The sequence below is a fragment of the Galendromus occidentalis genome, unplaced genomic scaffold (genome assembly GCF_000255335.2).
Source record: "Galendromus occidentalis unplaced genomic scaffold, Mocc_1.1 scf7180000076574, whole genome shotgun sequence".
NCBI classification, from domain to species: domain Eukaryota; kingdom Metazoa; phylum Arthropoda; class Arachnida; order Mesostigmata; family Phytoseiidae; genus Galendromus; species Galendromus occidentalis.
The window spans coordinates 548,936-575,957 of record NW_003804563.1 but is presented as its reverse complement, the minus strand read 5'-3'; the positions used below and the strand labels follow the sequence as shown (position 1 = coordinate 575,957).

General features: G+C 51.7%; 3 protein-coding genes across 3 annotated transcripts; 2 read left to right on the top strand and 1 right to left on the bottom strand.

Moving 5' to 3' along the window:
* The first annotated feature begins 782 nt into the window (after positions 1-782).
* On the top strand, positions 783-7,707 carry RecQ4 (RecQ4 helicase). The gene is made up of 23 exons (XM_029113333.1): positions 783-912; positions 1,021-1,136; positions 1,309-1,467; positions 1,547-1,724; positions 1,848-2,011; positions 2,128-2,323; positions 2,420-2,618; positions 2,722-3,066; positions 3,223-3,435; positions 3,505-3,626; positions 3,749-4,042; positions 4,188-4,423; positions 4,579-4,740; positions 4,844-5,020; positions 5,120-5,247; positions 5,368-5,565; positions 5,653-5,790; positions 5,864-6,027; positions 6,113-6,228; positions 6,327-6,528; positions 6,656-6,835; positions 6,993-7,105; positions 7,250-7,707. The coding sequence occupies exons 1-23, from the start codon at positions 783-785 to the stop codon at positions 7,493-7,495; spliced, it is 4,176 nt and encodes a 1,391-aa protein (XP_028969166.1). The 3' UTR covers positions 7,496-7,707.
* A 1,048-nt stretch (positions 7,708-8,755) lies between these two features.
* On the bottom strand, positions 8,756-9,290 carry LOC100900578 (keratin-associated protein 19-2). The gene is made up of 2 exons (XM_018642193.1): positions 9,259-9,290; positions 8,756-9,152 (listed from the first exon to the last, which is right to left on the bottom strand). Exons 1-2 carry the CDS (start codon positions 9,268-9,270, stop codon positions 8,895-8,897), a joined length of 270 nt encoding a protein of 89 aa, XP_018497709.1. The 5' UTR covers positions 9,271-9,290; the 3' UTR covers positions 8,756-8,894.
* Positions 9,291-19,048: 9,758 nt separating this feature from the next.
* On the top strand, positions 19,049-27,022 carry LOC100908717 (tau-tubulin kinase 1-like). Its single transcript, XM_029113332.1, has 15 exons — positions 19,049-19,198; positions 19,312-19,657; positions 20,373-20,551; positions 20,742-20,995; positions 21,479-22,090; positions 22,240-22,462; positions 22,693-23,007; positions 23,317-23,509; positions 23,778-23,939; positions 24,167-24,372; positions 24,683-24,851; positions 25,563-25,661; positions 25,722-26,179; positions 26,270-26,341; positions 26,510-27,022. Exons 2-15 carry the CDS (start codon positions 19,321-19,323, stop codon positions 27,020-27,022), a joined length of 3,792 nt encoding a protein of 1,263 aa, XP_028969165.1. The 5' UTR covers positions 19,049-19,198; positions 19,312-19,320.

The following is a 27,022-nucleotide window of genomic DNA, read 5'->3' as shown; positions in this document are numbered from 1 at the left end:
ACCTTATTCGAGGGAGGAGCCGAGGGGACAGATTAAGGATCCGAATCGAAATCCCGGATGCCACCGACGGACCGACTACCTTCCTCTCGGTTGCTTTCCAGAACTAAGATTTTCGCCAATAGTCCACGACAGAAATCGACCCAGAAAGGATTGGGGCGTGGCTTCTCACACAGAGAAAAAAACTTATTAGACGATCAGAAATACTGGGAAGCATACTGCGCCCGCGGGCTCTGATTCCTGAGATCAATAGTACCCAGCGCGGCTCTGTTCCGCTTCTTGGGTTACTGAATATGTTTCACGAATCGCAAGCACCAAAAGACGTTTTGTTGATCCGTGTGCCACTTTAGTTTGTCGTCGTCCGATCCTGAGTACCTAAAGATGATCGTTATTTAATGACTAGCTAATAAATATCGAGTTTACCCATGAGAATTGCGATCTTCATTCAAGCTGATGGGAAGTTCTTCAACCAGGTATCACTATTGCGCTCCCGAATGGACTCCTCGGAGATTTCTGGGGGAAATCTGATAGGGTCCGACTGATCTCTGAGCGATCGCTGCATGTCCGGGGGCCCTTCCATGGGATTTTCGCCGAAAGAACGGCCGTCTGCCGTTTCGCGCGCTGTTCGCGCCGCCTGCGCCAGAACAGCTGACGAGAAGGTCGCTCGCGGCGCATTCGAATTTGGCGCCTCACAAGACAGCTGATTGGCGCGCTCTTCCATGCTTCATGTCCAGAACTGGCATAAGTTTTGTGAATGCCACTTTCTCCGTGTGAGTCGGATAAGAATGTCTGTGGACGAAGCCTGTGTTCTCTCAGCCAAGCTCAAGATCAAACAATGGGAGAAAAAGTTTCTGAGTGTGAATATGCGAGTCCCAGAGCCCGCGGACATCAAGACAGCTCCAGATGATGTACGAGGTCAGTTTCGGAGAGGATACGATTGTGGACATCGTAGCTGGGATCAGCCCGCACTCGTCGGGGAGCGGTCGGAGTATTTTTAGGGAGTATGAGAACGATGATTTTCAGCTTCGTATGTGCTATACTCCAAGCATAAAAAACAAGGTCAACAGAAAGAGGTCGAAGCTCAAGAGAGCCGCATCAGGAAAGGCGAGGTTTGGGGATCGGAATTCAATGTCAGTCAGGCAAGTTCTATGCGGAAAACTTTTTCAGCCTCCGATTTCCCTCACTCTCAGTCACTGAGCTCGCGAGCGAACCCTCGCCAAAGAGTGTCTCAGCCTCTCGAGCCTCTCCCGACTCGAGCGGACCGTTTCTCCCCTGTGAGATGTCGAATCCAGGCTGTATCATTACCTACAGACCGCATCGCCGTCGGCGCAAACGGCTCAGGAACGACTCGCCGCCAAGATGAGGGCTCAATTCCAACCAGATTGTTCTGCGTGGAAGAACAGTCTGGCGAGGCTCCGCCGTTCCGCGAAACCAGCACCGGCAAAGGGTGATCCCTCGGGTGACAAATCGGTGTGTAGTCATAGGCGTCGAATCGGGGGAGTCTATTTGGTTCCGAGGAATCTAAGGATAGATAATCCGATTTTCGTAGGACGTAGGAGCCCCAACGGAGCTCCAATCAGTGAAGGATCCGTCGACGACAGACGAGAACGGATCTGAATGCTCTCGAAATACCGATGTACCGAGTCCAGTCAAGGACAGGAAGCTCTCCTACAGACCAGTTTTCAGAAATCGGGACTTGAACCCAGCTTGGCTCGAGCGTAACGCAAGTAAGATACTGTGTCAGTCGGAACATACCGCTCTTCCTACGTATCTGCGGATGTCTGGAAGCGAATTGTCCGCCGAAAAATTCAGATGTCAAACGGATCTCCCGAAGGGTTAATTCTTCGCAGACATCTCGGACGCACCAAAAAGCTTCGCGGTTACGAGTCCGGAAATCGTGCTGAACACTCCGAAAGAAAACGAGAGCGCGACATTCAAACTGAGTCAAATCAAAGCGTTTTCCAAGGCCGTAACGACGACTCCGGAGGTTGAGGAAGCCATTCGCTTGGCCAGAGTGAGTTCCGACCGGATTTCGTAGTCCCGGCTACGGGATTCCCGTGGTAGAAAAGTCGAGGACTTTATCGACTCGAGAGACAGAGATTGCTCAGAGATTGACTCGATCGATGACAGGAATCCACGGCGAAGGAGAATGACACGGGGGAGGAGAACTGTGAGAAACCGGCGCAGAAAATCAAAAGCGTCGTCACGTTCGAGGAAGAGTTTTCCAAAGAGATGGAGGGACGATCGGACGTTGCAAACGTCAGGAAAATGAAAGCTCATCAGAAGTTCGCCGCAAATCCGAAAATAGAGACTCTCGACAAATCAAGTGAGTGGAGCAGAGAACCAAGTCCCTCCATCCAACGAACATAACTCCCGAGCCTGTGTAGTCTGGGCGCTATCGTCGATTACTCTTCTGCATCAGATGTCGACACGATCGACGGGAAAGCGGAGGGAGCGCCGAAGGTTTCTTCTTCGGAGAGCTTTGAATCTGAAAAGACGATGGCCGATGAAATCGAAAATGGTGAAAAGCGTCCCGCTCCGAGGAGCATCTTGGATCCTTTCGAAGACCACGCGTCGGGCAGAAACACAGATAGCGGAAGTGTCGTGCAGCTATATCCCAGGTAAGTTCCGACTCGGTAGGCGCTATATCCATGATATGATGCTTGACCTCTCCTTTGGAGAATGATTCGAATCGCTTACGCTGATGAATATCGGAATCCCCAGGGAGACTGTGAGAACGGCTGAAGCCCAAGACTCCGAGGTGAAGAAATTGCGCAAGCGAGGCGGTCGGATCAATGCGAAAATAGACGTCGATCTCAGAGTCAAGCCTAAGCGAGCCACAGCGAAGACGAAAAGTGTGCCGAGAAAAGAGCCTTCTCGGAAACGGAAACGGGAGGGCGAAATCGAAGAGGACGCCCCTGAGACCGAAACGAAGTACCTCGGCGCTGAAGGGCCGATCGACGATGTCCCTTCGGACGCGAAACCCAAGGCTAAGAAGCCGGAAGCTTACGTTGAGGATTGTTCTGGCCCAAATAGATCGAAACGACAAAAAGTCTCGAGCCTCGAAAGGTAATATATCAAATCCAGCACGACTAACTCTCATTCATGGATGATCCCCTCGGTCGGAGCTCCGCGAGAGACACTCTCCGCCGGATGAAGATGATCGCGAATCGAGCTAATATGTATTTAGCTCATCCGCCATAGATGGAATTCTATCGATTTCAGACGAATGGCAAACGGAACAATGGGAGAGAACTTCGTCAAAGCGAATCTTAGGAAGAAAACGTACTCACGCGGGGTCAAGAAACTCAATTTCAAGAAGTACAAGTTCGAACAATGGAAGCAAGCAAAACAGTCTCAAGGCGGTGGAGGGGGCTTCAATCCAAGAATGAACTCCTCGGAATGTTTCAAATGCGGGGGTTTCGGACACTGGGCCAAGTGAGTCGATTCACCCGATATCCGAATTATGTATCGAAGCCGAAATAGTCCTAAGCATTTTTCCTGAAGGTATTGCTTCGCGAAACCGAAGCCCGAGCAGAAAGAAGACGAACCTGCCGAAGAGATTCACATTCCCACTCTGGATGAAGTCGCGGCTATGGTGAATGCGGGTGGATTGGTCGCAAGCCAAGGTAAAATTATCAAATCCGTGCCCTCTGACTGAGAAGAGCTAGCCAGGAGGTGGCTTTTCCTTCTACGTCATTCGATATGAAGCTGCGTATCAATAGTGTCCGTTCACCTGGAAATTCCTCAGCTCCAACGTACAACTATAACGTGATGCCTGCCTCGCAAACACCCGCGGAGCCTTCGCATAAGCCCGTTGTAAACGACGTTTCCGTTGAGAATATGGATGACGCACAAATCGAGGAGCTGATGTCGAACATTCCTGAAGGGAATCCCGAGGAAGATCCCGAAGTCGACCCGGCTCGTGATTCGATCTCCTTCTACGAGGAAGATGAGCAAATGGAAGTCAGAAAATCGCTCAGGGAACTGGGCTTCGAAGATTTCAGGCCTGGCCAAGAAACTGTTGTGAAGCGAATACTCCGAGGTATGCACAGGCGTTCTGCCTCAGACCGAAAATTCCCATTCGTTTTCGTCTTCAATTCTGAAGAGGGAGAGGACGAGGCCTTATTCCTCGGCATGAATTCCCGAGACATCGCCCATTTTACGCTTCCCTGTTCCCCATGCTCCAGGACAATCTACGCTGATGGTCTCTTCCACCGGATCGGGGAAATCTCTCTGCTACCAACTGCCCGCATACATTTTCGCGAAGCGAAGTAATTGCATTACTCTAGTTGTATCTCCACTCATTTCACTGATGGAGGATCAAGTGACAGGACTCCCAGGAGCCTTCAAAGCGAGCTACCTACATTCAGGAATGGCTCAGCCACAAAGGGAGAAAGCGCTGGAATTGATCCGCGAGGGCAAGGTATGTCTCATTCTCCTGTCGGACCGAGTGAGATTCGTCCCCGGATTCGCTCGCTATGATTGACTCAAACCCTACGAGATGACGATTTTTCATTCACGAGGGCTTCCGTGATGAGTAATCAGCGAACGCAAATTAAGCCCACGCTTCTCTCGAAGGTCCATGCTGTATTAGTTTCGCCTGAAGCCGTTGTAGCGGCCGGTCAGGGTGGGTCACTTCTCTCGGGACTTCCGCCAATCGCTTTTGTCTGCATCGATGAAGCTCATTGTCTCTCTGAGTGGTCCCACAACTTCCGGCCGTCGTATCTACAATTGCACAAGGTGAGACACCCTCGGGATCCTCTCATTCTGCGGGACGAGGGCTTGAACCTATGCCCCTGAGATCGTCACCAGGAAATTGAGTGAGAAACGAGAATCATTCCAGACCCTGCGGGAGAAAATGGGAGTCAAGTGTGTGCTCGCGCTGACTGCCACCGCCACGAAATCGACCTGCGACAACATTTCACAGCATCTGCAAATTAGTTCAGACGGTGTTGTCGGACTATTCAAATTGCCCTCTAACCTCATACTCACAGCATCAAAAGAAGTCGATCGCGACGCGGTAATGAACTTCGCCGATCTACCACTTTTTCCTTAAGGCAACTATTTGCATTCGAGAAAAATGAGTGTCGTTCCGAGTTCAGAATCTTGTGCTTCTCAGGCACTGATCGGTCTTCTGAAAAGCGACCGCTTTTCTGCAAGCTCGTCGATCATCGTGTACACCACCCGGAGAGACGAAACAGAACGACTGGCTTCCCTCATCCGGACCTCAATGCAGGATAAGTTGAGGTGAGGCTCTGTTTTTTTCGTCGTCTGTCGAGCTGAGGGTCCGACGTCTTCGGGTCTACATATGTAGAACGACATCGGAGGAGCTTTCCTCGTTATGATTATCGGCGTCCTCTTTTGAAGGGATCCGGCTGAACTCGCTCAAATGAAGAGACAGCGCAACAAAACTCGAGACGTCCTCGAATGGGATGCGGAAGCTTATCACGCCGGTCTGGCACCGGCGAAAAGGAAAGCCGTTCAAAATAAATTCATGAAAGGGAAGGTTCGCGTAGTAGTTGCAACAGTAGCTTTCGGGATGGGAATCGACAAGCCGGACATAAGGTCAGTCACTGAATAGAATTTGTGTCGCATTCTCTCGATCGAAATGGATGGTGAGAGAGGGTTTAATCGCGGATGTCCTTCTCGCAGGGCCATCATCCATTATAACATGCCGAAAAGTTTCGAAAACTACGTTCAAGAAGCGGGTCGAGCTGGGCGTGATGGGAAAAGGAGTGACTGCCATTTGTTCCTGGAATTCAAAAGCGAGGATCGTAACGAAATCAAACGGTCAGTCGGAGTTTGTGCATCCTTAGGGGATTGGAGTTCACCGCTGCTACCTAACTGCCTTTTCCGCTTGCAGACACATATATACCGACTCGACGGATCGTTTCGTGATACGAAAATTCCTCCGGAAAGTCTTCGAACCAATGGACAGATTGAAGGACGCAATGAATAAAATGCCGAAATTCGAAGTCGCTCTCGATATCCCCCAAATGGTCGAGTACCTTGACATGAAAGAAGAAGGTAGGGTTCGAATCCTCCGCTGCGGTGAATTCGTGATTCTTCCGCTTTGAAGTCTCGTTTCTAAATCTTCCCCATCGGATTCCAGCTATCCTCACCCTAATGTGTTTCTTGGAGTCGCATCCGAATAAGTTCATTCAAATCAAACAGAAAGTCTACGGTACATGCACCGTAAAATGCTACGGCGGTCCGCAGCAGTTCGTGGTTAGATTTCATTAGTCTGCATACTCCGAATTTCGCATGCATAGACATGTCTTGCTCGGGCTTATCCTATTTCACTGCTTTTTTTCCGGCACTTTCAGTCCCTGATCAAATCATCGCCTCCATTAGCGGCGGCCGTGGCCCTGAAGAAAAAGTTCGGTGAGCTGGATAAAAATAGTTCATCCTCGTTGACATTCCCTGTGGTGGAAGTGGCGACGTTCATGGGCTGGGACTCGAAGCAGGTCAAACGGGAGCTCAAAAACCTCGAATGGAGTAATACGAAGGGCTCTTACAGGAAAACGGGCAAGTTCAGGAATCGATATGCGGGACTCACATGAGCGTTTGCTCCAGATTATTTTCTCAGATTGTCTCCCTTATCCAGACAAAGGGCGTCAAAGGTACTATCTGAACGATGTATTCCGATTGCTAGGTGTGGTCGTGGAGTTTTCCGACTTGTGTTTCCATCTTTACGTGTCATCGGACCTCGGAAACCTCGATCAGGATGAAGTTCTAGAGTATCTATTCGAGAGGACGGAGCAACAAGAAAATATGCAGCTAGAACGGCTTGCGAAGGTTTTCAGCGCCTTCAAACATGTGGCGTTAGAGTCAGGTACGCGTTCGACTTTTCTGAAACTGTATGCGGAGGCAACGATACGAACAGCAGAACCAACATTTTCACGGACATCCGCGCATAGAATTGGATGAGCCCAGATTAGAACCTACCGAAGGATTGAGAGTGGTATGAACTCCTCCAAATTCATTTTCAGGAGAGGGAGGGGACGAAGTCGATATTGCGAAGAGCGACGAACTCAAACGCCTCATCGAAGCCTACTTCCACGAAGAACCACTCGGGATCGAAATAGATGAATTCTTCAACGAGGTCCGTGACATGCTTCGGCGGAACTTCCACGTCCGATGAGCTATTTACTTTGATTGACAAAAATCGGATTATATTGTGTAGAACGATCCGACTGGGACTTCCTCCCCGCACACGATACCTCACCGCTGAACTTTGCAATTGCAGCTATCTACGGATTACGATGCAGACTTCGTCAGGGGTGATATCCGCTCCCTGATCCACAGTCAGCCGGATCAAACGTTCTCGGGAAGAGCTGTCGCGAGGATCCTCCACGGAATCCCGTCTCCGAACTACCCTGCGCAGGTTTGGGGTCGTTTGAGACGAGTCTGGAGATCGCACATGGAAGTGGACTTCCCGTCCTTGGTGAAAATTGCGAACGAAGAGATCGTCAGCTGGAGAACGGGGAACTGATGGCCACTATTGTTTAAGTCCAAGGAACGGTTGCCATGTTTGTCCGGTATCTTGTGGCTTTCATTGATCTCATCATCTTATGGTAATTGACGTAATCCCCTGTTAAGAGTCGTCGACTCCGAGGGCATACAGAGTGTACAGAGAGAGCATGGGACCACATGGGATGATTCCCGCGAAAGTCCGCGGTTTCATTCCGGAATAAATGTGCATGACGCGATGAAGTTTCTTCTCTTCGGCTCTACGATCTCGTAGTCGGTTCGAATCGTGTATCGTTTTCTCACCGAGTCTTCAGAAATGAAAAAAAACGAGAAACCGCAAGATCAAGCCGCGTTCGGTCCAAAATTGAGGATATTCTTGGAAAACCTCAGATGCTTTCCGCTCGGGTATTTGTAGTTCCACCAGAAATTCCTCAGCTTAAACCGAGCCCAATTATTCCCAGAATGTTGAGTTCCCCTTCGGAATACTCCGTGACGCTGAACGCTCCGTGAACTTTTCGGGCTTGAGTTCCAGGGACATTTAATTTCTACGTTTTCGACCGCAATACGTGTTGTCGGGCTTGAGGATCCGTTCTCACCTCGGTGATAAAGTCACGATGGGTTTCCGAAGACTTCGATATCACCGATAGTAGCACGTGTGAGGTTCCAGATCATCAATATTCAGTTTTCACTCGTCCTTCCAATCCGCCATGTTTTCCTCCAGCGGAATATGGCTTCAATTCGTGATAGCGAATCTATCAGATGAGAATTCTCATGTAGCAAGTCGTCTGCAGCCTTGCGTGACCACCCGCGAACAAATCTTGATTCATTTTCCGCTTGGAACCTGACCCCGTCGTGAGGCAATCCATCCATAATCTCGGAAAAACTCCCGACCGGTATTGATCGAGAGATCGTCTGTTCCTCTAATCCATCAAGAATCCGTTACGGTCTTTTCTCGATCTATCCTTTCCTCCTTTGATATCACGAGAGATTTCAAGGGCCTGAAGTTCCAGGATTCCGGGAGCACTTGAGGATCGGTCAGCTCCTTAAACCTGAGATAGGACGACCCGATGGAACGAGGGAGTCAAGCGAATGACAGATGCGGGGGGCAATCGCGAATGATTTTCGGTTAAAAATAGATATTGTAAACAGAAGCGGGACAGAAGCATGCCTCTATTCTGCGATCCACCGAAAGGTGAGGCTTGACATCTGGGTGAGATCGCTCGCAGGCGGCTATCGCGGAACTCATCATGTGCAAACAGACGATCTCCAGTTATAAATCGAGAATCATGAAAAAAGACATTTTATTTTTCTTTTTTTACATGTTGAGTACCTAACCCTCTCTTTCACTCGGCTATCCGGAATGAATTCCTAGCATGGCTGCGCTGAACTAGCGTTTTGGGGCTCAACAACCTCTGGAAATCTCAACCGTAATAACCGTGTCCACCGAGGCCGTATCCACCGTATCCGAGACCACCGTATCCTTTGTAGCTTCCGTGGCTAATTTTCGAGCCATAGGAGAACGCCCTGCCGACTGGATAGTGGCCGTATCCTCCGTATCCGTAGCCTCCGCCGTATCCGTGACCTCCACCGTATCCGTAACCTCCACCGTATCCGTAACCGAGACCTCCCAGGTGGCCAGCCATGGTGCAGCCGACGACGGCGGCGACGAGCAGGGCAATCTGAAAATAAATTCTCAGGACTCGGATTCGAAGAAGGGGCTGTGAAGTGTGAACTCAGGGAGGAACTTTTCACCGGAGGAACGATCTTCTGGCAACGGAAACTTACAAGGAACTTCATGTTTGAATCAGTAAAGGCTCGAGAATATTGGACTGAGGCTCGCAGTCGACTTTATATACTGAGGAGCCGAAAGCCCTCGCCTTCTGGTGATCACAGAATTTAGCCCAGTGCCCTTACTTGCTCGGTGACTTTGATCTTGACGAATTCGCGCTGCTTACAGATTTAAACAAGTTCGTCAGGGGAGCAATCTTTATCTCAATGGATGCCGACTACTTCTGTGGCTGGAATGAGTTTTCTCCCGCAATTAGTGTGCGATATTTCGTATCGTTGTTTTTTTCAGTTTTCACACCCACCGCCGCGTCCAGCAGAATGGCTCGAGCAGGTACAAGTTGCTCTACCAACGTCTTGATCGCATTCCTGCGATGACGTTCACGGCGGTTATTATCCGGATAAGCACGCGTAGGAAGGTGGTTTTTTCCCTGAATAGTCAAGAACTCAACAGAATTGATTTATGTGGCCCGAAAAAGGATTGGTCACAATCAGTTGTTGAATGGATCGATTTTGGCGTATGACACACCCCAGGACTTCTAGGGGGTTAGTCAGGCCGCCAGTCTTAAGAAGCGAGCGATCCACGGATCGAGGGAATGATTGACGAGCTCGAGGCCTACTCTCGTGGCGGAACTATCTTCGGTCCCCTCCAGACGGACTGGCTCGCGACTCATGCGCGTGAATCATGTGTAGGTGCTTCTATCCGGTTCACAGCACTGTCTTCATTGCGGTATGGGGGTTCAAGAACAGATCGTGTGTCGATGAAAAAATGCACCGAACATATAGCTTGCTGATGAGGCGTCGCGGACCCGCTCAATGAACATGCCGCGAAAGGTGTGGGGACATCATCGATTTAGGACGCTCTTCAGCACCATCACAAGTCGCGAATATTGGAAGCACCTGTATCGAGGCCATCGTCCATTATTGAGCTCTTCGATCATTCGGCAGTTTGAGAGCAGGTCTGATGAGAAAGGAAGGAGTTCTGAGAGAATCTGTCGCTGGAATATTCCAGCCTGGTCTATGGACAGACCTAAATCTTTTTCAGTCACTAGGATTATCCCTACGATTCCAGGCAGCGAATAGCCCTCGCGCCTACCATGGCTACTGACAGACCCGAGAAAGACTCGCCGAGGACATAGCGGCCTGACAGGGGGAATACTACGGAGCCGCCTAAGCGAGATTCGGCGCAAGAAGCAGAGTTTGCGAAGTTGCCTATTATTCTTTCTTCGACCCTCACTCCAGCTCCTTGCGACTGATCCCCTGACCTATGTTGCTGAGGTGGGCCACTTACCGAACTTCAGTTTGCCATAGGAGATTCGCTCGAGAAAAATGGATTTCTCATCGGGAAGAGCCTGTGGAAAATCGCCTCGGGAAGCGACGGAAATCATTCCTGGATCTGGCGGCTGCTGGATCCGGGCCCTCACCCTCCCGGACGAATAGCGTCAACGTGCCTGCCGACGCAAATCCCCATCGGGTGTCCAGCCGTGCTCACATGGTGCTCGAGAGGTCGTGAGGGTCATAAGCCGAAACATCTCGGACCAATCATCAATAGTCAATCCCAGCTCCAGGGCTCACAACTTTCGGAGGGATGCAATCGCAGACATACACGGGATGGAAGACACTAATCGGTTGAACATCGCTCGCGGAGTTGAGTTCCTACTCTCGGAAACGAATCCGGAAGGCATGACACTTATTTAGACCAAAAAAGAACTCATCGTCACCATGATTTTATGAAAATCTCATCCGATGACACGAAGGCGGGGAGTTTCAACCTGAGACGGAAACATTCAAACGCTCTTGTCACGATCTTGACAAGTGAGATCTTCCTAGACGTATTTGAATGTCTGGGACTTCAACATCATGCGGACAGATCAACAAGCTACGCCATAGAGCTCCGAGGTGAAAGCAGGAGGCCTGGGAACACGCCGCGCGTTTTCTCGTCCGAAAATAAGTCTGTATGAGAAAAGACTACGGCACGCCCCTGTCTCTGCCCTTGAAAATTTATTCCGACCCAGCGAGGCGCTCCTCAATGACGGGAACACAATGATACATCGCGAACGACTAACGATTATTATGTTCCTTAACTCGGCTCATCAGCGAGTTGCACGTCTTCGGGATAATCGTCGAGAGACGTCTCAAGAGCTTCTTTATTACGGACCTAGGCGCCCAACAGCGTTCCCAAAAGGAATCCGAATTGCTCGGGTCCTCAGCTTGAATTTATTTTTGGCGATCCCGATACATAGTACTGGACTTCGAGACCATCCTGGGCATCCTGGATTTTCGCCTAGAAGCTTGCAGATCGAGCTCGCGAGCATTACGTCGCCTGTTTCGATCACGCTCGGCTATTGAAGGCGCTGTCGCTCCGCTCAATGAGTAGAGTGATCACTTCCACCGCAGAATGATGCTGCTGCTCCTCGGAGACTGAGAAATAAAAAAAACTTCTCGGAAGTTGATCGCTTCTGTTTCTCGGATGCTGGACCCAGGCGGCAACTTCTGGAAATTTCAGGACAGCAGCCAGGGACTGATACGACCCTTCGGGGGATTTTCTTGATCCAGAACGAGGGATTAGAGTCCTAAGTTTTAGACCAGGGCTCATCGAGGCTCTCCGGAATCCCATGCGGAAATTCCGCAGAAAGGATGAATACCGACTTCGTCTCCTCCTCGATTCCTCCGCGTAGTGGGTAACGAATTCGAAAGCACGAGCTCAAAAGAACCTCTGCGCGTTCGCGAGCAGTCGCCGATTCGGGTGAGTACGATGCGCAATGTGACGCTCGACTTAACTCAGAAAATGCTCTGAGCAGGGTAACGGTCAAGCGGGCGAGTCGTCTCATAGAAATTTCGCCGTATCCCGTAGCGAAGCTAACTACTGCGCCTAATACTACTGCGGAAGATATGCAACGCAAGACTGTCGAATTTCTGAGAGAAACGCACTTGTTGTATGCACAACTGCCACCGTACTCCAGCAATGAGTGGGTCGCCGGTACCATCGGCGTTGTTTTTTGCTCGCAGAGCCAATTGTCGGCCGGCGAGGATTGAGCTTAAGCACAGTGACGTCGCCGTTGATCTCTTTGGTCGATGACATGGCGTTTGACTGACTAACTGGAAGCTCGGCTCGCCGACCGGCCCGGCAAAGCGATAGGATAGAGAGACCGCATGAGCGACTCGTTCTCTTTCGCCGAAAAAAAATCTCGAGTCCCGGCTGCTTCCTACAGCCAGTGAACCGGTTACGTGACGATTTCACAATCGAGGTTCTACACTGACGGACGTACCGAACGTCCAACTTCCTGGGACGTCACCGTCGGGAGCAAGCGCCCAGGCGGCCGAGCGACCGAGTCACTGACTGACGTTCGGACTGACAGAGTGGTGCTCGGCTGGTCGCTAGGCCGCCTGTTTGCCAACGAACTCAACCTTCGTGCTGGTGCTCTGGCCGGTTGTCTGCTCTCACTGCTCAGAGGGTGAACCTCTCCCTCCCAAAATGGCCGCCGTTCTCCTGTAGTCGGTGCCACACTCGAAAGGGACCCTGCCGACGACCGCTGTGTTAGCTGTGAACATTTATCCCGACGGACTGCGGGGAGGCCCTGCGGCCTACGGTGACGGCCGAAGGACTAACTGCCGACCGCTAGGCCACCCAGAAATTCAAGAATTGACTCAAGTGGTGCCCGAAAAGGATACAACATCTTGCTCCTGGCATAACATCGGTCACTTGCCCACATTCGATCGGTAGCAGCCCTTGGACACAACCTAGTGACTACGGCAGATTCGTACACTTCGGTAAGTTAAGTCGACCTGGCTTCAAGCGAGCCGAGAGGATTCGAGTTTTCCCCTCTAGAACTCTAATTTTCGGTGCGCGAAAAGCGTACTCGATGTTGAGGAGAGGAGGAGTGGACTCCTTTACACGTCCCGATCGAGAGTTGGCTTCGGTCGCCTCCGACCACCGGAATCGTTCCGATTCGGCCGGTGGATGATGTCCCGAGTCGATCTCTTGCGAAACTCAGGCCGAATCCTCCTCGACACACTTCGATCACAGCCTTCGGAAGAGGATTCGATCATTGGAATGATTTCCCACAATTCAGAATTCTCACCAGCCCGAATTTCGTCGGGGTCACGGTACGCTGGGATGGAGCTCGATCGTGAGTCTGCGAGCCAGGACGGAATCGATGGTACCACCCGCTACCGATCGGAGCAAATTCACGCAACGTAATTCTCGAGGACCTCAGTGGGCAACACCCATCTGGTGGTGGTGGTTCCTTCTGAGTAGCCGGAGCTCATCGAATCCTCCCTATTTATCTCCGAGCTCCCGCCGCCTTCCCCGTACAGAGTGTTCGGTAGACATGGGCGGCAAGAGAAGCGAATACAAGCCACGAGACTTGATTCTCTTATCAGTGTTTTGACTCGGGCGCGGTCAGCGTTGCGGATTCGTTTCCGTCGAGCATCACGCGAGTGCTGCTGTTGCCACACGTGGTGAAAGCGAGGAGCTCCTCACTCCTCGCGAAGCCAACTCGAAGCGACATCCGTGACTCTGGCTCACCTCTAATCAGCGTAGGTGTCTGCTTTGAAGTGCGGATGTTGACAAATATCGCGGGAGTACCCACTGGAATTTCAGCGTGTCTCGAACAGGACAACTGCACGCGTGAAGTTCAGCTGATACGGCCTGCAAGTTGGAGCTCTGCGGAGCCGGGACGCATGAGCCCTGGCCCGAACACCTAGCTGGGGATCGTGTGTCGAATTCATCGACTTCGGTCTGGAGGTGGTATTGTTTTGAACAAATGCTTTGTGCCGCCGACCCGAGTCACCACCTAGGCTAGGCTCTCCGTAGTAGCAACGACAAGCTCGGTCGCGAGGATGGCTTTCGAAACAGCTATGACTCGACCTGCCACTGTCGTGGGTGTCCTCTGAACAACTACTACATACGAGAGGTATGCAGACACCGATTCCGGTGCTGAGCGGTAACTTTCTCACGGAGTCTCCGAGTTTCCGGGCTCATGTTTTCCTTGAGTAATTTCACAGAACAATCACAGAGCTATGGGACAGAAGTCGAAAGGCGTTGGAAGATCCAATTGTTTGGGGGAGGCGTTCCGGGACGTTTAGAGGAACGTACGACTTTACGTGACCGGCTTGCTGAGTCGCTCGTTTGGAGCGCCGCTGTATCCACCGCACATGCTCGTGATAATCACTTCGGATCTCCGTGCCATCGATTGGCGAGTTTCGGGAAATGGGACTCAGATCGATGTTCCGGCTCCCGTTCGGAATTCATCGGGGAGCTGCATTGGTTTTCAGCTCCACGCGAGTTCCATGAATTTGGTTGCGCGGATCCTATGGAGTCCTGAACTCGGCTCGGAGGAGGTTCCCGAGCTGGATGGAACGTTGACGTCCGGCGCCCGTTCGCAAGCCGTCCGTTTTCGGCATTAGCCGCTGTGTCCACGGGTCGGACCATAAGAGAACAAGCGGAGTACGTTTTATTCCGAGTTTTCCGGGATGGTGAAAACTCTGACTGACAATCATGATCCAATCAGGGTCCAATGGTCAGCTCTCGAAGAAACCCCCGCGAAAGCTTTCAGTGAGCAATAAGTCGTACGTTACCGAGCGGAAGACCGCCAGGAGATTGACTGGCCGGTCATCGGATTGGCTTCAACAAAGCAGCTCATCGTATCCACTGCCCTTGGCTGTTGATTAAGTCGTTCTGTTGGCACGCTACGAACCTGGAGTTCAGTCGGAGCGGCCTTCGCTCATCACAGTTGACCTCATCAATGTCCGGGTGATCCGGAGACAGCGCTCATTCTGCCTTTCGACAGTGGGGGCCGTGATGGCCTCTAGGGAATCCCTGCATACGGCGCTGGCTGGACACTTTTGCCCCGAAAACAGGAATCCGCCCTCAGATCGATGGGAAGACACGGAAGCTGCTCAAGAAGAGCAACCATTTCCGTGAAACTTTGAAAGCTTTCGAAGTCGGTAGATGAAGCTCGAGCGTTTCGACAAGCTCGTCAGCGCTTCAGTGAAACGCCGGGAGACGAATGAGCAAAAAGATTCTCCGAACACGCGGTACATCCGTTCAGGTGCCACCACGTGTGGAACTCAACGAGAATAGCGTTGACGACACTGGACGATTAGATGATATTGCAACGACATATGCACTGCTTCGGAGGATTGCTTGTCATTTATTAGAGAGGAATGGTCTTCGAACGCGAGTGTGCAATTCGGCTGCTCTGGGTAGGTCTGCTCGCGGTTTTCGTCATAGGTCGGGACATTGTATGAACAACTCACAAGTGTGTCTGTCCTTAGTTGCGACAGACCAATTGGCCGGAGTCTCAGCTGCGAGACGACTGTGCGGTGTTCGAGGTGCGTCTGGTCTGTCCACAGGAGTTGAAGCATCTCCTTTTAGCCGTCCGATATATGGGTCGATCTCTCGCTTCGATGAGTTTTTGACGTCGGAAAGTCCCGTGAAAAATCAGGTCATCAATTGGGATACGAGATCTGTTGTCGACGACGGCACCAATTATTATGACGGCCTGAAGAAGAACGAAGAATCGTCCACTTGATTCTCGCAAAACCTCTCGTCTTCATGAGCGATCTTCAGCGCGGCTCACCTAAGTACATATAAGCCGCCGAATGAAAATCCGGAAAGGGCAAGGCATTCGGAGCAACGTTTTTTTCTCTTCAAATCCCCTCCCTCTATGTGTAATTTGCGGAGCCCCGCGTTCGGCGAAACCTTTCCTTTCACCGCTTTGGAGACGATTGTCTTTTGGAACTCCCTTGTGTCGTGACTCGACGCCGCCAACTCCGACCAGACGGCGTTTCGAGGCTTCCGGGCCTTTGGTTGCCATAGATCGTGGAGCTGATCGCAACGAGTTCCCCAGCTGAGCCCTCCCGCGAGTCCCGGGGCTTCGGGAAGACCGGCTGTTGTCACTCAAGAACGAGTCTGAAATAAACTTCCAGAAGAATTCCGGAGGCGATCGTGAGAACGTGACCAAGGAAAATGCCCGGTAATCGTTGTTCGGGGGCACGTCGCACGACTTTGAGGGAACGGACGTCTCGGGGCTCACTCCGGAGCTGCTAACCTCCAATCATAGACCTCCGTATTTGTGAAGAGCGATTCAATTTACCAGGCACTGTGATTGTGGAGGTTCATGCGATGACGCTAAACCCTACCGTACCAGCTGATGAAGGAAGTGTCGTTCTTTGATGCGATTGTGAGTGCTGCGCTCGCGAAGTATTCTCCGCTATTGCAGCTGTCGTTGTTGCTGTTGTTGTTGTTACAGTGTGAGTCAGATGGACAGATGCGGCGCTCGCTGAATTCAGCTGGGTGTGCCACCCTGTTCGACGCGCGTGCACAGGGCCCGCTCGCTACAGGAAGGCAGACAAGCCGATTCGAATATAATAGGTGATACGAAAAGCTGGCCTCGCTTGAGCCGTCCCAAGGCCAAGGCCGAGATTTCCGTAGACTCTTCGATATCGTGCGCTCTAGATCGTTTCGCATCGTATGGCATAAGACGATCTTCCAACGCGCGAATTGAACGGTGTGGGCGCGATTGTAAGACCTATCCTCGGCTTTTCTCGGGGGTACGCGAATGCTAGGGAACATGTTCCTCTTTCCACAGGGCCAAAGCTGATCGTGGGCTGGGAATAAAATTTTCCTCTCCGTGTTGCGGCGATTCCTCGCATCAATCTTTTCCTCGATCCGTTTCCGTGTTGAGAAGGTCTCTCCGATCCTCGCCCAGGCCAATCAGGTTCAGCGAACGCCGATTATCGTTTCGACGCTCGTGAACCTGGGCAGCGACGAGAGATACAAAAATATCCTGAAAAGTCCACGAAAGGTTTTGGGCTGGGGAAAAGGCTGAGCTCGGAGAAAAAGTGGAAATCGACAGACTAGCGAAAAACAGACATAGCGTGCTCTTGATTGTGGCGATCTTGGGAACAGAATAGGGATCGGCGAGCGAGACGCCATTGACATTGAGGACGATTTACGACTTCTTTGAGATTTGAAGGTTAAGAGGCTCTCAGCAAAAACTTACTGCCTCCTTACTCAATAGGTTGCCGCCTCCCGAGCGATTCCCGTTGACGAGCCAGAAACTCAACGAATTGCTTCACCGAGCGACCTGGCATATATCCGCAGGTCATTTACTTCCGCTCATCGCTGGTAAAGAAGTCGTCCCTAAAGAATGTGGGCCCTACCCATTGTGTTGGACATTTTTTCCGCGCGAGCCGGTCGGATCTCGATAAACCCGAAAAGGGGCTCGGAATGGCTGACGGCGGGCATCGACTTAGAATCAGTTATCGTTGGCCAGCGGATATCACGGGTGTCGGCTGCCGAACGAAGCTTCCTCGTTGCTTTGGTGGGTCAGTAGAGCTGTAAACTCTCGGACGAACTCTTCTTCAGACTTAGTCACGGTTCAACGGCCCCTACAGACACAGTTACCAAAAAGAACGCACGGTCGAACCCACGGTCGAACTCGATGAAGGAGAAGAAGAATAAGAGGAAAAGCAGCGACGCTGGTTCGCTCTCCTCCGCACTTGAAACCCGATCTGAGAAACCTTGCAGGTCGCTCCGAAATAGACTCGGGTCGAATGACGGCACCTCAGTGCGGTGCCATGACCAGTCGCCTGACGTAACCGAGAGCGTGAGCTAGCTCGTGACGCTCCGCAGTCGGGTGTGATCGGCCGATGTGAGAAATCAGAATCGAGCTCAATGAGGAGATAACCAGAATAGCTAATATTCGCTCCTGCTTGAAGGCGTCTCCGGCTCTTCGTTTGAGTATCCGGGGGGAACGTCTCCCCCTGTGGTGAAATCAAGCGTTGAAGATGTTTCGAGGTAATCTGGCCAAGGGATTACCGAGCTTCTAAACATTGCATAAGTCTGACCAAACGAAAAATCGACCTGAAAAATCGAGAACTTCCAGTAACGAATTCGTTCCTTTGCAGGCGATGCAACGCAAACCTCTGCTTCGAGCCAAAGAGCGGCAATTAGAAATTGTCTAGCCCGATCGTAGGTGAGTCTTCGACGAATCTTCCTGGGGGTCGTTGCAAAACTCTATCTGTCAGCGACGGATCAGTAAATCAAATGATATCCACACCTACTCTATGTGCCTGAAGCATGTTTCGGAAGGCTTCAAGCGCTAGTGAGCGAGCTCTACTGACTGACTGACTGACTGATTGAGTTATGGGATGCCTCTGTTCTATGGGCAGCGGGCCGGGCGGCTTCTCTTTTGCTCGACGACGGCGGAGGCTTGTTTGAATGCTTCCTCTGCCCGCGAATGAGCTGCAGATTAGATTGATGGAAGCTAAAGCTGGACGCGACTCTTCGTGCCTCGTGAAAAGATGAACGTTTGCACGAATTTTTACAGACTTTTCGTATTCGTCATTGCTTCGAATTAGTGACGTGGTTCTGAACGGCAGCGCTTGCGCTGAGTTCGGGCAGCGAGCCGCTTCGGTCAGTCGGCCTGACCTTCAATCCTCCACCGGATTGTTCAGATCAGCCGTCCGCGGGGACGAGGGCGAATCGATCGATTGATTATTATCTGAGCTTGACAAATAGACGCAACCCGGTCTGCTAGTTTTTCCTCCGTCGAATTCCCCCATGGCAAGGGCAAAATCCCGGAGAATCCGGGGAATTATCTTCTCCGAATCATCTCGGACCTCGGAGAAGAGAATCATCCACGGTATCGAAGCTAGGCTGACCCAGGAGTATGAACCCAGCCCACACAAAATTCAGAGTCGATGTCCTCCTTTCAGGTATTGGTTGGCGACCGACCGCGGAATGACGACGTCAACGACCGCTACGGCGGTCCCGGACGACCTTCTCCAACAAGGTCATGTGGTTAAGGAACGATGGAAAGTCGTTAAGAAAATTGGTGGAGGTGGGTTCGGAGAAATATACGAGGGTCTCGATCTGGTATCCAAGGAACTCGTCGCTCTCAAACTGGAGTCTGCCAAGCAGGCCAAGCAGGTAATGTAGTTGGAAAGAATTCTCTTTCAACTTTTCGGGGTTTGCCATGCTGCACGAGACACTGGAAACCCAGCCGGAGAAAATTGTCTGAGCCGATCCATAAATTCTCGCAGGTGCTCAAAATGGAGGTAGCTGTTCTCAAAAAGTTGCAAGGACGCGAACACGTGTGTCGTTTCATAGGCTGCGGACGAAATGATCGTTTCAATTATGTCGTCATGCAGCTACAAGGGAAGAACCTCGCCGAACTCCGGCGATCCCAACCCAGAGGAGCTTTTAGTCTTTCGACTACACTGCGCCTCGGTCTACAGATACTGCAGGCCATTGAAAGCATACACAGCGTCGGATTCTTGCACAGAGACATCAAGCCATCCAATTTCGCCATGGGGAGAACGGCGCACAACTGTAGGAAGGTGTACATGCTCGACTTCGGGCTCGCGCGGCAATACATCACTGCGTCGGGTGAGTCAATTAGTCTCGTTCCTCCAACTCCTGCACGATTCCCGCATCTCAAGGAATCACATATTCGACTCCTCTGAAGAGGTATGGATACCACAACATATGCTTCCGGCGAAGCATTCCGTGCTCCGGACCGTCCTTCCCGTGATGCGGAACGCGGTCTCTCTGTTCACGTCCTACTCGCTCGTTGCCGAACGATTTCTTAGGGTCTTCGTACCCCGTCGTTTCACGACGACGCCGGATGTGGTATGGGATGAGTGTCCTTGGCTCCTCATCAAGGTCGAACGCATATTTGGCAAGGGCGTGGACAACCCTGTCCGAATAGTAGACTGTGGTCACGCTCTGCTCGAGAACTGGACCGGGAGCTGTCGATTTTCCATAAACACTGCTGCCCTACGGCACAGGCTTCGGAAAATGGAAGAAGCCTAAATCGAAGCGACCTATCGATACGCTGTCCCATGTTTTGAGATCACGGGGCATATATCGTTCGATTTTCTTGGAACGAGTTTCTCTCCCGTGTGCTCGGCGGACCTCCAAAATTATTATTATCGAATCGAAGGAAGGGCACTCAAGGCTTCGATGCCCACCACCGGTGCCCAATCCCTCGAAGCTTCTCCACACATAGGAGTGCTGCAGATCTATGGAGGAGGCTAGAACTCTGATGGAAGTCCGTAGGATGAAGTGAGGATAGTGAGTGTATTCTATTTCATCGTCTCAGGTGAGGTGCGACCACCACGAACGGCGGCGGGGTTCCGAGGAACCGTGCGATACGCGTCCATCAACGCACACAAAAACAAGGAAATGGGCCGTCATGATGATCTTTGGTCCCTTTTCTACATGCTGGTCGAGTTTGTCAACGGACAGCTACCCTGGAGAAAAATCAAAGATAAGGAGCAGGTACGTCAGCAGCGACAAACTTCCTCCACTGCGATTTATTGGAGTCCTGTTCAGAAAATGTATTGATTTTCATCCTCACAATACTTTCTGATCTGGAATGAACAGCTAGGGAAAGCATCGCGCCTGAAAAGAAATATTCCCGGAGAGCGAGATGTGTCCGAACGCAAATAATTGCAGATTCCCCTTCCAGGTTGGCATCATGAAAGAAAAATACGATCATCGGCTCCTTCTCAAACACTTGCCGTCGGATTTCCGTCAGTTCCTTGATCAGATCAGCTCACTCGACTACTACGACAAACCGGATTACTCGAGCTTGGCGACTCTCTTCGAGCATTGTATGAAGCGTAGAGGAGTCAAGGAATCGGATCCGTACGACTGGGAGAAGACGTATGCAGACTCGAGTAACAACTCGACGTCTACCCTCGCACCGAGCAAACCAACAGAGTACGTATCCGAATCCAGTGAAATATCGTATGAGGAACACTTCACGGACGCAGCGTTGTCCAATAGACCTGAGGGGGGAAGTCGAGAGAAGGAACGTGCAGAGGGTTACAGGGATTCTTCGGAATTCGAGCTCGCTAAGGACTTCGGATTTCGTGAGATATCCCTCTGAGGGATGACAGCGTCGAAGTCGGGAAAGATATTGCACGTTAACCTTCGGGGGAACTTGAACGATCTCCCTATCTCTCCGTATAATTCTCGGGCCGGATTAGGTCAGCTAAGTCGCGAGGATCGTCTCGTTCTCTCGAGAATTCCCCCTGAGCTTCCCCGACGTGGCCTGAAGCCGCTCGGACCCCTCGAGTTCAGGGGGCAATTTTCCGTGAGAGAATTTCTGGGGCATCGAGTTCCGGTCCGAATTGCGATCCTGTCCAAGGCCAGACCCTGTTCTGATAGCATTCTGATGCATCACAATCATTATATTTCCAGGAGCATTCCAGCTGCAGCAGCAATCTCGACGACCCCGCTCACAACTCAGGGCCAGACAGCTCAAACAGACAATTTACTGGGAGCGGGTGGAGTGTCTGAAGAGAACGTCATTGGCTCTTACGATGATCAGGCCATACCGGATATGAGAAGAACACCAAAACTTATTGCTCCTCAACACGCGGTTCCTCCCACGAGCATAGACATAACGCCGGGGGAAGCACTCCAAGCAGCTCATCCTGGTCGTTTGTATCCCGACAACGTTCGTCCTATGGTCCACGAACAGAACAACAATTTACACTTGAACGCGGGCGAAGAGACACCGACCGTCGACGAGCGGACCAAGTCGCGGCTCACCATGGAACAGAAGACCGAACCTTCTGGTCAAGGTGGTCACCAGGTCGGAGTTGTGATGAGCGCCAGTACTGGCCGAATGACCCACTCGGCGCTGGGCGGAGAACGGGGTTCCAGCCCCGCAGAGCGTGAAACCCGGATTTCCGGACACCACACCCTTCCATCGCATCGTCATCCACAAAGGAGCCAAAGTACTCTCGAGGAGAGCAACAAGGTCAAAAGCCGCCAAGACCTCGAACACGCTCAGCAGAGAACTGCGGGGTGAGCCGACGTGAATTATCGTCACAGATCGGTGCCGATAACGTGTTGTCATGTATAGGAAATCTCGAATCGCATCCAAGCCTATAGTAGATGAGTTTAGAACTCCTGACTGCCTGTTGAGATTCTTTTCCATTTCGTTCTTGAATCAGGAGCTCGTATCGACGTCTTCATCATGTCAGACGGTCTGGAACGTCGGGACGGGACACGTCCTACACCCAATTCGCCGTGGCAGACGACATTTCGGCTATGCAAAACGTAACGCGGGGCGGAATCGCCGCCATGACCCTCGCGTCACGGTGGCAGGGTTCATTCGATGACTCCGAGGAAACCGATCACGAGATGGACGAGAATAACGCAATTTCGCCCGAGCAGGTTTGTCAGCCAACCACCCACCTACCCACTCCCTATGCATATATGTTCACCAGCTTACCATCTCACGCGTCATCCTTACGGAAGCTGGAAAACTTAGCGGTCGATAGATTACGCACTCTCTTGGAAATCGAGGATTTGGTGCTTAACCGCATGTCGAATTCTTCACTAATGATAGCGCGTGCGGCCGATTGAATCGAAACTAACCTTAAAACCTCAACCCATCCCTGAAGGCTGCAAAATCAGAACAACGAAACAAACAGATCAGTGAGAGGCTAGAAGAAGGCCGCATGGTTATTGGCGATGAAGCGGAGGTCCCGGTTCAAGCTAAACTACAGGCGCACATGCAGCGCACGATGAGTCAGCCCGCATGCAGTCGGTCAGGGAGCGAACGTGCTCTGGCACGAGTTTGGAGCTGTCCTTCGATATCGTTGAGAAGCTGTCGCGAAGAGGACCCGGCTGCTGCAGGACATCCTGTTAAACAGCAGTCCCTAGATTCCGCGCTCAAAGACGAACAGGAACAGCAGAAACAAATTTTCGATACTCAGGTAGACTACCTTCTCAGGACGACTGCATGGCAGCCGACAACGTCAGCGACTTGGTTCCGAAGGGCACAACGATCACTCATCCATTCATTTATTTATCCATCTCCGCACCCCATCGCAATCCATCTCATTCGTCAAACATTCGCCGTCGGAAATTATTAGAGATGCGAGTCATTATCCTTGTTCGAAAGCCGCAGAAACTTACCCCTCATAGCATGCGATCGTTTGGCATTGAAGCCCTAATCCTTTGATCGTTCGTCCGAGCAACGAGTGGGTGCCCGTCCGTTCTTTCATTCCTTCGTTCCCCTACAGGAGCCCGAAAGAAGGTCTTCGTTACCTTCAATACATCTTCGGGCGACACCCCCTGGTCACGACGAGCGGGAAGAAGGCGAACAGCAGAGCTCGAATTCCGCATCGAACGATAAGAGTGCCTCGAAGCAGCCAAAGGGTATCTTGAAAAACAAGCCCGTCATCCAGGTATTGGAACGCGCCAAAGAGCCGGAAGGTGAGTTAGTTCTGTCTGTCTATGTGACCCAAAACCACCACGAGTTGTTGTCACCGGCTGCTCCGAGGGCCGTCGGCTTCCCTTCTCTCCGGTAGCGGTATCCCATCTCTCTCTCCCTTCGCTCGCCCAGTGATCGCGATAGTTATCCGTTCGCTTGTCTGTGTGTCCGTGGATCGATCGGCTGTCTCTCTTCGTCGCCTGTTCGTTCGTTTTCCCCCGATCGTTCATTTTCCTGATCTGTTGGCCCAATCTTATGCACTGTTCACAGGCTCAATATATTTTGACGCACTCTCACATCTTCGCGGCGAGAGCTCTAGCCCAACGGCCGGTCGGTCCGAAGAGCACAGTGGTCACAATCTTCTCTCCACGACAAGAGCTCCGAAGGCCACTCAAGCTGCAGCACAAATTATTAGGGTCTCGGATCTCGCAGGTGCGTTCTCTGCGAAGCCTCCTTCCCCTCGCAGATATCGAATAGAGCTCCGCGAGTTATCCGGTTCGCACTCTACGTTCATAAACGTCAAATCGTTCCCCGTCGAGCCTGTTCGAGCGCCCCGGTATCAATGACTCGGAGGTGTCTGCGAAGTGCCTCGGTCTATTCTGAGCAGTTCTCGACTACCGATCCTAAATCATACGTTCAGGGCTCCATTGTCATTTCAGGTGTTTTGCGTCGCAACTGTGAAAGCAGCGGCCTACAAGTAAGTCCACCTCTCGCGGCGAAACCATCACGCATCCCGGTTAAATTAGACTCACCCGTTCAGATTAGACATAGACAACAGATTGTCTCTACAAACCAGATGGTAACCACTCCTAACCATCATCGGAGGAGGCCGCAATCCATGGTCGAGAGGGACTGTATCTTCCAGGTAACTCGATTCAAACTCCCGTCAATCAGCCTCGTTAATTTGCTTTGGAAGCGATCTCCTCCATCTATTCCCCGCAATCTGAGTTCGGCCGGAGCTTCGCCCGCGAAGCCTGATAGCCCTTTAGCTGGTCCCCATAGGCAAACCTCCGCCGACTAATCCGAATAATTCCCTGTCGACCCCGAGAGACGACTAATGGTCTCGACCGGCACCTCTCTCCTCGCCTCTTCGGAGGAGCACGAGAGAATCTCTAAGTTTACGTTCCGCGTCCCCGATTGCAGCAGCATAATCTTAACGTTTCGCCTATCCGTAGGACGAGGGACGGGGGACGAGAAGCGGCTCTGTCGGCCGCTTACCGAACTGTCAAGACAACAGAACGTGGTCAGGAGGGATTCTCCAAGTGCCTGTGTGTGTTGCCGTATTCCCAAGTGTTGGCGGTGTTCCAGAAGACCCAGGTCAAGCACCGGCTCCTCTGCCCACAAGTAAATAGAATCGAATATTTTTCTCTTCTTTTTTCCCCTCGCATTTGTTGCCACTCTGAAATCGCTGTCGGTGTCATCGCTGCCGGCTTTCTCGATTTCCGAACTAACGTCTCGTGGCATTCCCGCATGCTCCTCGAACTCTTTCGGAGGTCGAGTCGTTCCCCCATATTCCTTTTATGTTGCGTGAACCTCTAACAGCCGGCAGTCTGATAAACAGACCGCGGCCTCCATCTCGCCATCGGAATGCTTGAAGAGGCCGTCGTGCTATCGAGACGCTCTGACTCAGTGCGGTACGCACTTGTGTGTGATGATTGCAGGAGTGCGACAGCGTCCTTTATCGGTGGTAGCGGGCTCGAGCTCGAGGGAAGCCATTTTGCAAGAGTCGTCCGAGCCAAATGTTGCGTCGAGTACAAATCATCAACAGTTCGTTTCTGTTAATCAGGCTGGTGCTCCTTGTCTGGCCGCCCCCACGCCTCCACCGGGCAATCCACCACCTAACAGTTGCGTGCCAGCAAGGTAACTAACAACAACACCGTCAGTCTCTTCCCTCGTTTGTTTGTTTGTTCGTTTGTTGGATAGTCTGTGAGTCAGTCGATTCTTGTTGTCTCACATTTACTAAAACCCGGCGGAAGAGGGAGGGAGTTCCCGGCAATCGATCTCGATGTTTCGCACAGTTCTTTGAAAAATGACAACCGTATTCTGTGATTCCAGGCGGCGGCGTTACCGTCCCTTGTCGCCCAGTGACCTTGACAAATGACCTTGGCTCTGATGGTCCCGGTTCTAATGATGAAGCAGAGGAAGAAGACGCATGCCAAAAGGAGCATCCGACATCAGACGGGAACAAGCTCGAAAACGTTCGACCTCCTCAAGCGGCTGAAATTAGCTTCACTAGCAAGAAGATCAAGGTCGTGGACGCTAATGCCATGTTGCCAAGGTTGAACCAGCTCGAACGAGTTGTGAGCCATAGCAACATAAAAGAAGTCAAGCTCAATGGATACATCGTCGAAGGTGGCAGTGAAGGTGACGAGGAATCTGAGGAGACCGATGACGACGATGACGACGACGACGACGTCAACGTCAACTATGAAGAAGCTCCGGGCATCGAGCACGACGTCGGAGACAGAGCCGGGAGCTACAACGATGGTCCATTGGGGGAGACGATCTCTCGGATGGGCTCGTTGTCAGCTCCGGCACGGCAGGTGTCTTTCGATGTGTCGACCGTTCGCGTGAGCGACGCGAACCCTGGGGCTCACTTCGGAGTTTACTCGTTCACTTTCATCGCGAAAAAGCAAGACGACCTGGAGCCAATTATTGACGATGATGAACACGCGAGTAATAGCGAGGGTGATGACTGTGATGACGCGGAAGGTGAAGCGGAGCCTGAAGATGCGGAGAAGCTCCGGAAACTCGCAAACGAAGGAGCCGAAGACGACGAGGATGACAGCGGAGATGAACCAGAGGATCCGAGACCCTTCGTCTCTCCCACCATGGTTGCTCGACATCAAATAAGGCTTATTCAGCCAGAGAAGGAACGCGTGGAACAAGATGAAGACGACGAAGACAGTGAGGAAGAGAGCGAAGAGGAAGACGAGGAGGATGAGGGAGACGACGGGGAAGAGGACGGTCCTCAGCCTAACAATGTCGAGCTCGATCCGCAGCGACGGAAAACTCACGCACCCTTTGCCGACCCTGTCACCGATAAATGCGAAGAAGGTGAAGATCTCAAAGAGCCTCGTGCCATCTCTTCGTCCATTTCACCGCAGCCCTCGAAAGACTCTGCCGTCGTTCTCGATCCCGGTCACTCATCTGCCGTAGCGTCGTCATCATCGGTTGCGAACTCGCTGAAAGCCCCGTCTCTTTTACATGTGAGCAAATTGGAAGAGGAGCGCATACGTCAGTCACTCGAAAAGAAACGCAAGACATCTACTACTTCCACTGAAAAAACAGCACAAGAAACTAATTCCAATGTCGTCATCCGATATGTCGTAGTCAAGTGTGACGATGACGATGATGACGACGATGATGATGGCGAATACACCTACGAAGAAGTGGACGATGACGAGGTCGATGAGGTCGCTGCGCCGCCTAAACCGCGGACGTCGAACGGTTGCGGCAGCTTCGATGAGCTCCGGATGAACCAAATGAACTCAATCAGAAGCCGGAACGATTGA